Source organism: Macaca mulatta, chromosome 14 (assembly GCF_049350105.2).
Source record: "Macaca mulatta isolate MMU2019108-1 chromosome 14, T2T-MMU8v2.0, whole genome shotgun sequence".
NCBI lineage: Eukaryota > Metazoa > Chordata > Mammalia > Primates > Cercopithecidae > Macaca > Macaca mulatta.
Window position 1 is genome coordinate 56509447 of NC_133419.1, and position 15163 is coordinate 56524609.

General features: G+C 44.2%; 1 protein-coding gene across 14 annotated transcripts in view; it reads left to right on the top strand.

Annotated features, from left to right (window-relative positions):
- The window catches only part of SCUBE2 (signal peptide, CUB domain and EGF like domain containing 2), a 73666-nt gene extending 65411 nt beyond the window's left edge, over positions 1-8255 (top strand). For 9 of the 14 annotated variants that reach the window (XM_077963513.1, XM_077963512.1, XM_077963508.1 and 6 more), the window contains 4 exons: positions 143-340; positions 1863-2015; positions 5775-5854; positions 6531-7314. In XM_077963513.1, coding sequence (XP_077819639.1) covers positions 143-340; positions 1863-2015; positions 5775-5854; positions 6531-6683 — 584 coding nt within the window. In that variant the 3' untranslated portion in view covers positions 6684-7314. Of the gene's footprint in view, positions 1-142; positions 341-1862; positions 2016-5774; positions 5855-6530 lie in introns of all 14 variants that reach the window. The other 5 variants (XM_077963507.1, XM_028833703.2, XM_015114899.3 and 2 more) reach the window with 2 other exon arrangements.
- The last annotated feature ends 6908 nt before the right edge of the window (positions 8256-15163 follow it).

Sequence of the window (15163 nt, forward strand, 5' to 3'; positions counted from 1 at the left end):
GGACAGACTCATTCCCAGATGGTGTCATTTTCATGCCCCATTCCTGGGTGGCAACAGGGATGCTGCAGGGCTCAGCAAGCTAGCGGTGGTCAGGACAGAGACGACAGTGTCGTGCCATAATTCAGGGCATCTCCTTTTCCAGACAGAAGATGTGGAGGGGAGCTGGGAGATTTCACTGGATACATTGAATCCCCAAACTACCCAGGCAATTACCCAGCCAACACCGAGTGTACGTGGACCATCAACCCACCCCCCAAGCGCCGCATCCTGATCGTGGTTCCTGAGATCTTCCTGCCCATAGAGGACGACTGTGGAGACTATCTGGTGATGCGGAAAACCTGTGCGTCTCACTCCCTGCCTCCCTCCCTTTCTCAGGCCAGCTGGGAAGCCTAATGACCTGCTCCCCAGGCTTTCAATGTGAGGAGCAGGCCTAGAACGTCACCTCCATATTAGAGCAGAGGTGAACATGAGTTTATAGAGTTGGTGAGAAACAAAATTTAAATGAAAGCCACACACTGAAGCATCTTGCTGGACCCCAGAGGTAGTGACCCTGCAGGTCAGTCTTCCCCTCTGTGCTCACTGGGGTGTTTTGGACCCTCTTCCACAAGGACCCGGAGAGCCAGTGAGGAGCATGCAGTATTGGCCCCAGACAAGGCCTCATACTGAGTTGCAACTGATGGCTTGGGGACTGACCAAGCCTGGCCAGGTGGGGACCTGTCCTCCTATCCTGATTCATGGTCCAGTGTCCATAAAGGAAGACTGCTATCAACACGGCTTACGGGCAGTGTAATGAGGGGCTCTGCAGCCAGACTGCCTGGATCTCTGTCCCAGTTCCACCTCTTATTAGTTCTATGATCTCGGGCACACATTCTGAATCTTTCTGCACTTCAGTCTTCTCATCTGTTAAAAAATGGGGCTAATAACAGTTGCTACCTTATAGGGTTATTATAAGGACTAAAGGAGTTCATAGTTGTGAAACACTTAGAGTAATAGGCCAGGCACAGTGGCTCACACCTGTAATCCCAGGCTGAGGGAGGAGGCCGAGGCAGGAGAATCGCTTGAGCCCAGGAGTTTGTGACCAGCCTAGGTGAGACCCTGTCTCTATAAAAAAATTTTAAAAAAATTAGCTGGGCATGATGGTGCACGCCTGTGGTCCCAGCTGCTCGGGAGTCTGAGGTGGGTGAATCGTTTAAGACCAGGAGGTGGAGGATGCAGTGAGCCGTGATCATGCCACTGCACTCCAGCCTGGTTGACAGAGCCAGACCTTGTCTCAAAAAAGAAACAAACAAACAAAAAGAATGATGATGACACATGAAGCCACTATATCATTTGCTCTCCTTATTAGTGGTTAAAATGTCTGAAGTTAAGTATAGATTTAAATCCTTGTTTTACCACATACTGGCTATATGACCCTGGGCAAGTATGTAATCTCTCTATTAAAAAGGTAACAGTTGCACCAACTTTCTGTGGTTTTCAGAAGATTAAATGAGACAAAGCCCATAAATTGCCTAGCATACTGCCTGGTCTTAGGCAGCAAATGGTGGTGATGATGATTAGATGACAACAGGTCAGTTCTGGAATGGGAGGCCCTCACCCAGCTCCTACAGTGAATGGTACAGTCTGGGCTGCTGCTGCTTACCAAGCCCCAGGTCTTTCCGGCGTAGCCTCCCCTGGGGGTCCATAATTACCAGCTGAATCTACTCTATTTCCAGGACCTTTGACTTATGATAGCTCAGCTGGGCCTGAAGAGCTCTTGAGCATAACTTATTGTACGGTTTGAATGTTTAGAAAGATGAGCATCTACTGTATGCCTGATCAGTGGTGAGTCTTAAACCCCACCCCTCTCCAACTTCCCTTGGCAGCTTCATCCAATTCTGTGACAACATATGAAACCTGCCAGACCTACGAACGCCCCATTGCCTTCACCTCCAGGTCAAAGAAGCTGTGGATTCAGTTTAAATCCAATGAAGGGAACAGTGCTAGAGGGTTCCAGGTCCCATATGTGACGTATGATGGTAAGCACAGCCTGCAGCACATGGAAAGAGCCTCTCTGCTTTCAACAGAGCCAACTTCGGAGCCAGCTGGCAAACTGCTGACAAGCACACATGCTCAGAAAGGCAGGCAGGATGAGGGGAAAAGACATTGCTGACTCACAAGTGCCAAATTTTAACAGGCATTTGGGGACACTGACAACAGGAGGAAAAGATGTTTTAGAAAATATATTAAAAGTGAGCATTGCTTGGTGAGTAAGAACATGGGCACTGGAGTCAGATTGATCGGCCTGGCTATGATTTCTTCTGTGACTTTGTGTATGCATCTCTAAGCCTCATGTTCTTAATGTGTGAATGAGGATAATCATTAGACTTATTTGAGAGTTCAATGAGAGTTCCTAAAGGACTTGAGGCAGTGCTTGGCACATAGTAATTGTTCAGTAAATATTAACTTCTTATGACTGTGGCTTTTATTAGGTAGAATCCTGAGGTGGGGAAGGACCTGAGTTCTCGTCCTGGCTTTTTCACTGACTCACTGTGGGATCTTGGGCAAGTCAGATGACTTCTGGTTTCATTTTCTTCATGTTAGATGAAGAGTTGGCCCATCTGAGCCCTGGGGCTCTACCTAGCTCTGAGACTTGGTTGGCAAACATGGACTAACAGCATAAAATGAACTGGACCTTTGTCCTGGAGGACTACACAGTCCTGTGGGAGAGGAATCATCTGTTTCTTCATGAGCTTATTTGTTCATCTGGACAAGAAATATTTAATGAGCATCTACTATGTCAGGCATTGGGCTAAGTGCTGGAAACAACATGGTTAGTGACAGAAACACAAAGGTTAGTGACAGAAACACTATATATATATATATATATATAGTTATAGATGCTATAACAGCACAAAGCCCTAGGTGAGCATGGAAGCAGCAGCAGCAGTTAATTTTACATGAGCTTTTAGAAGGAATAGAGCAAAGTCTTGAGAGATGTGGGTTTTGAAAGAACATATACATTTTGAGCATAAATGGGGGAGAAGAACATTCAGAAAAAGGGAAGGACATAAGTCAAAGGATGAAGTACCTGGTGTATGTGTGGACCGATGAATGATCTTATTTGGTCAGTGGGTAGGGTGTGTAGGGCTTGGCAGTGAGAGAGGAGACTAGAAGGGAATGGGGTTCGGCTATGAAGAGCCTTCAGGGCCAAGCTCTGGAGGACAGACTTAATCTTAGAGGAAGCCACTGAAGGAATTTAGGATGGCAAGTGCCAAAATTGTTTGGGAAGACAATATTCTATAGCTTTCCCAAAAAGTAACAAAAGCAAGGATCATCATCTTTGTCCTACAGTTGCCTGAAATAATGTCAAACACCCAAGACAAGGAGTTTTAGTATCTGACTCTTGGGGTAGACACAAATGCCTCCCACAAGGCTCTGCTGAGACAGACAGAGAGCCTCATCTACCCCAAAGCAACCAACTGGCAACCTCTCCTATCTGGAATCAGGAAGAAAGCAAAAAGACACTGAGACTCCAAAATAAATATGGCTGTTCTCAACTCTGCCTTTGTGACACATTAAAATGTCTTGATTTTTTTTTTAATTAAAAAAAGAGTTGTAGCTCCAACTGGGGAAAATTACACATAATGCAGTGTATGCCCACAAGAGTGTGTCTTGCATGTGTCACAGTAGAGAATAGTTGGAAACTGTTATTTTCCCCACAGAGAAGCCCCCGAGGCCTTCACTCAGAGCGTTTTATTCGAACATGTATTTCCAAAAAATTTGATATCTTCTTTTCAAACCCAGAAGAATAGAAATCACATTTAGAAGGTGCACATGAGGCTGCTATAGACGAGCCCTCTGAGAGCTGGAGAACGGTGAGAACTGTAGCTGGGGCTAACACGCATTGAGCATTGCTGACTGCCAGGTACATGCTGAAGTGCCTTTTACATGGTGCTTTCCTCACAATCACTCCATAAAGTAGACATGATTATTTCCTGATTTTATAGATGGGGCCACTCAGGCTTAGAGATTTAAGGAACTGACCTAAGGTCCCAGCATGGCAAGGTTGCAAAGCAGGGTTTGAACCAGGACTTTGGGACTCCAGAGCCTGGATTCTTAAATGTAACTTTGCTGCATTTCTCATGAGTTGGAGCAAGTAAGGAAACACAGTTCTTAAAAGCAGAAGAAATATATTTTTTAAACAATAGCAGTCTGGAAGCATTTGGTGGAATGGCAAACAGCTCTCTAGTTTCCTATTACACCAGAATGCAGCACAGCAACAATGATGATGCAGTCCCATCATCAAAAAGAGGAGAGACACTGCCGCAGAGGAATTCAAGATGAAAGAAAATGTATTCTCATGTTTTATATTCACTAAAATAAAAGAAGACACCACACTAATAGAGTACCAATGCTATTGTAAACATATCAAATTAGTAATTGTAACTATTATACCATTACTTTCCATTTACCATCCCTTAACTGAGAGAAACTTTTCAAGAGTTCCTCTCACACAATTTCAATGATGTTCTTATACTGTGTTTGGCTTTGTCACACACAATATGCATACAAAGAGGCATTTTTTCTGTGTCTGGAATTTGGAAAAGATTGTGCTTTGCATATGCTTGATTTGAATGATGACTATAGGAAATAAGCTAGACTTCAAAGGGGGAAGATTGGCATTTGGAGAAGTACAGCGTGCACTGCATTTAATGTGTACATCAGGACAAAAAATATTAATGAGAGCGCACACATAGTTCTCTTCCTCCCCAACCAGCCAAATTCTCCACTCTCCAGCCCCATTCAAATAAAGGAGAGAAGAGTCTTTCTTGGTGGATAGGAAGCTTGATTGTTTTACATAATACAAGGATAAAGAAAAAAGTGGGAGGCGGGGAGGTGGAGAGGGAAAGGAGAGCCTGATGAGCTCAATAGGAAGTGAGTGTAGACAGAGAAGAGAAGACCAAGGACTAAGCCCTGGGACCCTCCTTTGGTAAAAGGTCAGAGAGAAGAAAAGCAAAGAAGCCTCAGAGAAGTAACGGATAAGGTAGGAGGAAAACCAAAGAGCATGGTGTCCTGGAAGCTCAGTGAAGAACTGGATCAAGGAGGAAGAGTGACCAGCCAGGTCAAAAGCTACTGATGCATCAAGGAGGATGAAGACCAAGAACTGGCCATTGGGATTTAGCGATATGGAGGTCATTGCTGGTCTCACCAAGCAGTTTTGGAGGAGTAATGGGGGCCAAAGCTGATTGGACTGGGTTTAAGAGAGAAAGAAAGGGAAAGAATCAGAGACAGTGGGTGCTGACAATATTTTTTAAGGATTTTTGCTGCAAAAGGGAGCAGATAAGTGAGATGGAAGCTGGAGGCAGAAATGAGGTCAAGGGAGGGATTTTTAAAGTCAGAGACATACAGCATTTTTGTATGCTGGTGGGTGGGGGAGATCAATAGAGAGAAAAATGTATAATGTAGGAAAAAAAAGAGCAGAATTACTAGAACAATACTGTTGATTTGGGGAGAGAAGATGGACCTGGCATGCTAAGTGGAGGGATGAGCCTGGACTGGATGCACAGAGGCTCATCTGAGGGAAGAGGGGAGGAGGAAGATGGGTGCAGGTGCTGGTATGTGAAGAGAGGTGGTGGAGTCTATGGAAGTTCCCTTCTGACTGTCTTCTCAGTAGCAGAATGGCAAGTGATAGCAGCCACAGAAGGGGCATTTCTCAGAACCTTATCAAAAAGTGAAAGAGCGAGTTTGGAAGTAACAAATCATAAGAATGCAAAACATGTTCTTTATTCCAACAGAGGACTACCAGGAACTCATTGAAGACATAGTTCGAGATGGTAGGCTCTATGCGTCTGAGAACCATCAGGAAATACTTAAGGTGAGTGCATGGCTCAGGCGGACATGGCAGTTATCCACAGAGCTTCCCAAGTACTGTTGGAGAAGGCTTCTCCTCCTGCTGTGTGTCGCCACCTTTCAGACACGGAGCCTGTCCTGGGCCAAGGTCAGTTTTATACCTTCACCAGACTTAATTTTTTAAAAAATCAGGTTGCTGTCTTTAGTGTTGTCAAGTGAAGTTGTATTTTTTAATTTGGAAACTTGTGGAGGGGCAGGGAGAAATCTGCTTGTAAATCCAAACCAGCAGCAAATGATGTTTTTCTATTAATTACAAATAGTTGAAGATCCTTGGCTCCTTATGTATACTTCAAGCCTAAAATTCACCAAAGTTTAAATACTTACAAATAATTAGCAATAAACACTTGTGGTATCACTAATCCTACAAATTCTCCCAAATCTCAGTGTTGCATTCATCTGGTTGGGAAAAAGAAAACAGGTTTTTTCCATATTAAAGTTTTATTTATAAAAGTAATTCATACTTCATATAACTAATTAGGAAAAAAAAACTGGAAAGAAGATAAAAATCAGAGGAAACAATTTTTCAAGTGTTTTTCAGCTAAGCAAGCTACGGCCTAATACTAGGTCATCACAGTTCCATGGGCAAAATGTCAGCATATTTAAATATTTTGGCCCAGTAACAAAAATTCTGTTCTTTTTAGGATAAGAAACTTATCAAGGCTCTGTTTGATGTCCTGGCCCATCCCCAGAACTATTTCAAGTACACAGCCCAGGAGTCCCGAGAGATGTTTCCAAGATCTTTCATCCGATTGCTACGTTCCAAAGTGTCCAGGTTTTTGAGGCCTTACAAATGACTCCGCCCACATGCCACTCAGTACAAATGTTCTGCTATAGGGTTGATGGGACAGAGCTATCTTCCTTCTGCATGTCAGCACAGTCGGATATTGCTGCCTCCAGTATCAGTGACTCATTAGAGTTCAATTTTTATAGATAATACAGATATTTTGGTAAATTGAACTTGGTTTTTCTTTCCCAGCATCGTGGATGTAGACTGAGAATGGCTTTGAGTGGCATCAGCTTCTCACTGCTGTGGGCGGATATCTTGGATACATCAAGGGCTGGCTGAGCTGGACTTTGGTCAGCCTAGGTGAGACTCACCTGTCCTTCTGGGGTCTCACTCCTCCTCAAGGAGTTTGTAGTGGAAAGGAGGCCACAGAATAGGATGCTTATTCTGAAACTTCAGCTTCCTCTAGCCCAGCGCTCTCTAAGGGAGCCCTCTGCACTCGTGTGCAGGCTCTGATCAGGCAGAACAGGCAAGAGGGGAGGGAAGGAGACCCCTGCAGGCTCCCTCCACCCACCTTGAGACCTGGGAGGACTCGGTTTCTCCACAGCCTTCTCCAGCCTGTGTGATACAAGTTTGATCCCAGGAGCTTGAGTTCTAAGCAGTGATCATGAAAAAAAAAACAACAAAACTTAAAGCAGAAAGAATTAGAAATAAATAGATAAAAACTAAGCACTTCTGGAGACATAATAATGTACATTTATTGCCAGCCCTCCTCGTTGCCAGCTTCCACCCTGCAGCAAACGCACAGTGCCGACTCTCGCACCTTCGGCTGTGCCCTCGGACACTCTGCTGGCCAATGCCTGAGGGATTGGGGAGTTCAGGTGAAATGTAATTTCCTCAGTGGATAATAATCATCAATTGTCATGAAAAGGAGATTTCACAAACCCTGAGTCAGTATTGCCAAGGGTTCTACTCCCCAAGTGGGCTTCCCATCACAAGGGATCTGAGGTCCAGGTGGGTGTGGTGAGGCCAGCCTGTCATGTACACCTTCCTTCCCCACTCTCAAATGTGAGAGATGGACTCTGCTCCATGGACATGAGCAGCCCCTTGAAGGGTGGTCTCATTCTCTAACAGTAACAGCACTGCTAGAAACACCCTCTAAATGCCACACGATCATGTCACTTTGGGTCAGCCCAGCGGGGCCTCACCGTCATTTCTTGAACTTGAATTTTCAGTGTTATTGAATCTTTAAACATTTAAATCCCCAAGCAAAAATCTCATTACCGTGAATAAAAAAGAATCCAATCAAACAAGCCACCATTTCCCTAATGGATGGACTATCTACAACTATAGTGTTATTTCAATAACAGTTCTATGCACAGCCAATTCTCTATACCAAAGTGCTAAAAAAAAAAAGTTTAACAAGCATTTTTGAAGAAAACAAAGACAACTTCATTATGGTTAAACTTGCTTTTCATCTCAGTGTTGCTTTTTTAACCTGTTAATAACATTGATTCTTTAAAAGTCCTAATCAAACTTCTTTATTTGGATGGGCCCTAAATATTCAGATTTAGGTTCTGAATCTTTCAGATTTCTCTTCAAAAGTTTGAACATCATCATTAAAAAAACTGCATTAAAACAAGCACTTGGACTTTGTTATACTGGAGCTTGGCCTATATTTCTGAGTCTGACCATAAGATGAAAATTCGAATGTCACATAACCCGAGTTATTGACTGCACTGATGTGAAGGTGAGGTGAGCTGAGCTGCACCATTCTGTCCAAGCATGTTAGCAACTTTGTGCTCATGACTGTGTGATCCTGTCTTGCTGATTTCACAAGAAGGCTAGGGATGGGAATACTCTGGGGGTTGGAAGGAGGCTACATAAACCCAGTCACTATGGTCCTCCATGGGGCCGCCCCATGCACCAGAGCTGGGTTCCTGGTACACGCACAAGCCACTGACACCCAGGAGGTATAGAGAGGAGCTTCCTCTCTATACCCTCAACTACCTTAAGAGATGCTGTGATCCTGTTGGGGGCTGGCTGTCTGGAGATACTATTTCTACCGGCTACATCAATATTTATCAAACTGCTGCCAGGCACTCTTCTAGGCCCTGGGGATGCAGTGATAAGACAGACAAGGTCCCTGCCCTCATGGAGATTACATTTTAGAGGGAAGAGACAGACAAAGAACAGATACATCAACATGAAAAGTAGCAGCTAGTGGTCACAGCTATGTTGAAAATTAAAATAGGTTACTGTAACAGATGACTGTGTGGCTACTTTAGGATTGGGGATTATAGATGGCCTCTATGTGGAAATTACGTTTCAACTGAAAACTAAATGGCAAGAAGAAACCAGCCTTGGGAAAATTAGGGGGAAGAGCTTTCCAGAGAGAGGAAAACCAAGTGCAAAGGCTGTCAGGTAGGAGCAAGCATTTGTGTATATCGTAGTCTAATGAGAAAGCAGGTCGTACAGATGAGGCCAGAGAACCAGACACGGCCAGATTACATCGGGCTTTGGAATCTAGAATGAGGGGTTTGAGTTATTTCTAAATATGTTGCAAACTTTTGAATGGATTTAGGCAGAGGAGTGAGATAATCTGATTTATGTTTTAAAAGGGTAGCTCTGGCTACTGTGTGAATAGGAAGCAAGCACGAAGGCAGAGAGAGTTTTTCACAGACTACTGCAACAGACCAAGCAGCCATCCAGTTGGCAGATGAAGGTATTGTCTGGATTAGGGTGTTGTAGTGGAGAGGAGAGAAGTAGAAGGAATCTGGATATGTTTTGGGGGACAGTCAACAGAATTTGCTGATGGGGATTGTATGGAAGGGCTGAGGGAAAGAAGGCAGTCAAAGATGACTCCTAGTTGCCTAAGAAACTGGTAGATGGAGAAGACTAGGAGGAGCAGGTTTGGGATATGCAGCAGTTTTAAAACATGTTTGCAAATTCTTTGAGGCTCCTTCCTTGGACAGTTAGGGTCTATGTCGCCTCCCCTTGACTCTGGGCTCTGTGACTGCTTGACCAATATTAACATGGCAGAAGTAATGCTTTACGAGTTTCCAGGCCCTGGGCTTACGACACTAGCAGCTTCCAATTCCTCTCCTTAGGACATTCACACTTGGAACTCAGTCACCATGTCATGAGGAAGCAAGCCATAGCAGCCTGTGGAGAGGAACCACAGTCCTTCCACCCACTGGCCAGGCTGAACTCCCAGGCGACAGCCAGCAAACCTTGCCAGCTGCATGAGTAAACCATCTTGGAAAGGGATTCTCCAGCTGCTCCAGCTGACGCTTCATGGAACAGTCCTCACTGAACCATAGAAAACATTAGAGATTTGTGTGCAAAATTAGTGATTATTATGTTAAATGATAGGCTTTGAGGTGACTTCTTATGCAGTAATATAACAGTGAAAAGGGGAGATGGTTAAGAGTTCCATTTTGGCCATTCTAGGTTCTAGGTGCCTATCATATGTCCAACTGGAGGGTTCAAATAGGCAAGTGGTTATACAAAGCCCCAGGAGAGGTCAGGGCTGGAATATAAGTTTTAATGTCACAGAGTAAAGGCATGAGACTTTACCCAGGTTAAGGTCACCTGGGAAACATGTAAATAAAAGAAGACCAGGAAGCTCTTAATTCTGGGATTTCCTGTGTGGACACAGGAACCGGGACTTTGAGGAGCTGCTTATTAAGTAAACAGGAAGAGGTGAGAGCTGAGCTTCCATCTTTACTCCAAGAGAGCTAGTTCTATGGGTGAACTCTGAATGGGCGTGGATCTGTACAGTCCTTCCTTCCAGCTATAGATATTGTTCTTTAGCCATTTACTGAAGTGCTGCATCTATGGATTTAACCACATCTCCCTTGAATTTCCAATGCTAATAAAAAAGTGTTTGCCTTTTCACACTAACAGACAATTATCTTCACTTCGGAAAATTGCTTCCTCTGAATCATGCCCTGAGCTGTTAGGTGTGTCATCTGTAGGTACTCACTGGATTTAGGTTTGCAGGTGATATTAAAATGTCATGTGGCAACTTGGGAAAGGCAGTGGCTGCACAGCACAGTGCAAGGATTTGCTTACCCTCTGGCAAATCTTTGTAGCAAGATGCACCGGAGCTGTTGCCTGCAGCCGACCACCACAGTTGGTGGGTCTATGTGCTGGAAAACCCAGGGGTCATTCCAGGCCCAGCTGTAATCTTCTCAGCCCTGAAGAGATTCCTGTTACTGTCAGCATCTCTGCTTCTTTTCACACAAGAGGATACATCTTGAGAGCCTTACCCAAGTCTACACTACTTCTAGCCAGCATTTGGGAGGCAAATGGACTAGCTGAGGCTGGATTAAAGCAGTTCCTCATCAAGTTGAGGGAACCTTGTTACATATGGCCCTCTAGCTAGGCAAGCCATCAGCTGCCTATGATTTAAGGTCCCGGGAGAGGCCAGTAGGGGCCCATGCACAGAAACTTAGAGGCCTTGGTGAGGCTTCATTTCTGTGACCATCTTCCACTCCAGGGGCTTGTGAGCCCAGCTCAGAGGTGTCCTAATATTTGTAGTACCCTGCCTCCTTCTCCGTTCAGGCAGTCTCGATCAGCCCGCAGGGAACAATCCTCAGGGACCTATTAACACAGCAAGGCTGCTCCTGTGATCCATGTCAGTGATACAGCCATGAAGATCTCACTACTCAGCAGGAAGCGCTTTCCAGAGAACACAGTAGCATCAAAATAGATTTAGAAAATGAAACCACTCTAATATAGGCAGTTTGCCTTAGTTGAATAAAAGGGATACAAATTAAACCCACTTACCGCAGACAATGACAGTAACTCAGTAGTGCTTGGTTTTCAGAGTATCTCGTAAAGGGGGTACAACTACAGACCTTAGTTACTAATGATTTCTTATTATGTATTTGGTCATTCATTCATTTATGCAACATATATTTATGGAGAGCCTATTAAAAGCCAGACATTGTAGGAGCCAGGGATACTGCAGGGAGCAAAAGAAGCTCCCTGCTCTTTTGGAATTTGGGTTCCAGTCTGGGGAGACAGACAATAAACAAATGAACATATACTGTAAAGTCAAGTAGTGATGAGTGTTATAAACAAGGAAGGGCTAAAGGACAAAGAATGAGGAGGTGGTGGGAGGGAGCTGCTGTCTTAGATAGGATGAGCTCTTCATTAGAGTCATGAATCCAGGCCCCTCCTAGAGCACTGGCTCCTCAAACCAAGCCTGGCAGCACTGGCCCTGGCAAGCTTCTTTATCCGCCCATCTAGACCTTGGCATTTCATGTCAAGCCAAGCTGACCAATGCTCCAAGTTGTGAACAAGCCATTTGGGCAGTTCCTCGAACAGGTGCCACCTAGTGGTTGCAATATGGAGTCAATCTGTGTTTCTGTCTCCCATCCCACTGCCTCAGACCTTACATGCCCATAATTCAAGACAAGATCTTACCCAAGGGGCCCTGGGGACTAGGGCTGTGGTTTGACAATTGATTGATTGCATGTTGTTTGACACAGCCCTCGGAGTTTGTTTAGATATTTTCCTTTTTTCTCTGCTTGGCAGAGAAAAACTAGTGACCAAGTCCAAACTCATTGATCTAGGTCATTTCAAACTATCAACAACGCTCTGAATCTCATATACACACACAGCATATTCATGTATTCACTGTTACGGTCTAGGCACCTGGGTAGGCTGGATATATAGTCCTGAGTCAGAAGGGAAAAGGAGTTGAAGGAATGATGAGGAAAAAATCTACTCCTCGATTATTATCTTGCATGTTTTACCACTGCCTTGGATTGTTCTCTGATCCTACATGGTATCCTAGGACTGAAGGATAATTTTGGGCCACAGTTTGAAGTTTTCTGTCTTTTCCCTACAAAATGCAAAAAGTAGAAATACAAGCCTACCTCAAATTTGAGCTTTGGTGCTGGCTTTGCCTTATTACATGTGTTGCAGTTGAAAAAAAGTAATAGCTGCTAAGCAGGAACTGGATCCAATGCCCCAAAGAAGACAGAGCCCAGTAATGTCTGAAGCAGCATGCACAGCAGAAGAGCATGGAGGTATGGAGTGTGAGCTTGTGGTGAACCCTGGCCAAGCCTACTAAGTGCAGCCCTCTGCAGCCTTGTGGGTAACCCATCGTGTGTGACCACAAATTGGTCATCAGCATACACTGTCAATGCAGCTGTGTGTGTGTGAGATGCCTGATCATGCTATAAAACTGTGGACATTATAGCACATTGGAACCCCAATGTTACTTCCAGGTGACTTGGCTTGCAGAAGGCAGCTTTTAGTAGCCACATCAGGTACCTAAACTGGAGTTTTGAGTAATGCAGGTGCCAAGTATAAGAGGCTTGATAGGGCCAGGCACGGTGGCTCATGCCTGTACTCCCAGCACTTTGGGAGGTCAAGGCGGGTGGATCATTTGAGGTCAGGAGTTCAAGACCAGCCTGGCCAGCACGGTGAAAACCCTGTCTCTACTAGAAGTACAAAAATTAGCCAGACGGTGGTGGCACATGCCAGTAATCCCAGCTACTCGGGAGGCTGAGGCAGGAGAATTGCTTGACCTGTGAAGTAGAGGTTGCAGTGAGCCAAGATTGTGCCACTGCACTCCAGCCTGGGTGACAGAGTGAGATGCTGTCTCAAAAACAATAACAACAACAACAACAACAAAGAGGCTTGATAAACCATCACTAAGGCTCCCCATGAGGAACTGGGATGACTTGAGCAGCATCACTCACCCATACTCCCCCGGCCCAGTATTCCTAATATACTTCTCTGAAAGCACATTCTCTACATTTATCACACTGATAGGTGCCTTCTCTAAGATTTATGATTCATAATGCTCATATTCTCCAAGACTCCCATTATGTCCTTTACGGTACCTGGATTTGTGTCCCAGTTCTGCCACTTATTAGCTATGTGACCTTGTGGAAGTTATTTAACTTCTCTGTGCCTCAGTTTCGGTAAATAAAGATAATGATAGTACCTACCAGATACAGTTGTTTTGAGAATTACATGAGTTAATACCTGGAAAACTCTTGAAACGTTGCCTGGCACGTAGTAAGGGCCCAATAAATGTTAACTGTCATCCTCATCTTCATCATTACCTTTCACTTCTTGAGACTTTAGAAGTTAAACCCAAGATACGTTCTTTAAAGGGGTTCATTCTCTGCTGGTTTTCCCCATTTCACTGAGACAGAATGTTCTTTAGTCACAGTTTTTCTAGTGGGGTGTGTCCTAGCAACAGAAGAGTTAAAGCTTGAAGTAGGAATGAAAGGCTATGACGCCTGATTTGGGTTCTCACACAAGGCCTTCCAAATACCCCTGTCCTCCTGAGCTGGAAAGGTAAAATGAGCTCTTCCCATCTCCTGAGCTTCTCTTAGGTCAGGGACAGCACAGACACAAGTACACATACACGGCGCGGCCTCTCAATCCTTCATCTTTTTCTGAGTCCCAATCCTCAGCCCCTGGTATGTGAGGATCACAGTACATCCCCCTGCTGAGCCCAGAATTACATGTTTTCCAGAACTGCCTATTTCTATTTGATGTTTCCAGCATGGCAACATCCAACTTCTGAGTCCAAGAAGGCAGTACTCAGGTGTCTAGGCAAGCAAAGTCAATGAAGACACTCACTGTAGCAGGGTGTGAATAATTTGCATGAAACCTGTGGTCAGTGGAACAAAGCCCCTTTCTGAGACATGAGGACACAGGCCCAGCCAAGGTGGGTCTGGCCACTGTGCAGCATGTGCCAGGGAGAGTACAGAACTCAAAGTGCAATGTGCTGATGGAGTGTAGACAGACTGAAAAGAGTGAATTTCATCTTTTTAAACATCATGAATGGGATAGGAAAAAAGCCAGTAATTATACAGCAGAGAAATCAGGCAATACCTTGACCAGATGATCGAAATTAGCATGTCCAATAAAGGACAGATGGATATCATGTGCCTACAGATGTGATATTCTGAGAAGAACATACCATCACCTATACTGTACTTAGGCCAAAATGTATCACCTCCATCTCAATACAAGGAAAATGCAGACAAACACAAAATGAAGAATGCTCTGTTTTAAAAAGGGAGGGAAGTTGAAAAACAACTTGCACATCAGTGAAATTTTAAAACTTGTGTGTTTCAAAGGACACTATTAAGAAGTGAAAAGGTAGCCCATGGAATGGTAGAAAATGTTTGCAAATCATATATCTGACAAGAGACTAATGGCTACAATATATAAAGAGTTCTTATGAGTCAATAATAATGAGACAAATCACTCAAGTAAAAATGGACAGAGGATTTTAATAGACATGTTTCCAAAGAAGACAAACAAATGACCAATAAGCACCTGAAAAGATGCTTAACATCATTAGTCATCAGGGAAACACAAATCAGAATCACAATGAGATATCATCTCAACCTCACTAGGATGGCTATAATAAAAAATACAGATGGTAAAAATTGTTGATGAGGATGTGAATAAATTGGAACACTCATACACTGCTGGTGGAGATGTAGAATGGTGCAGCTGCTTTGGAGAGCAGTCTGTTAATTCCTCAAAGGTCACACGGGCTAC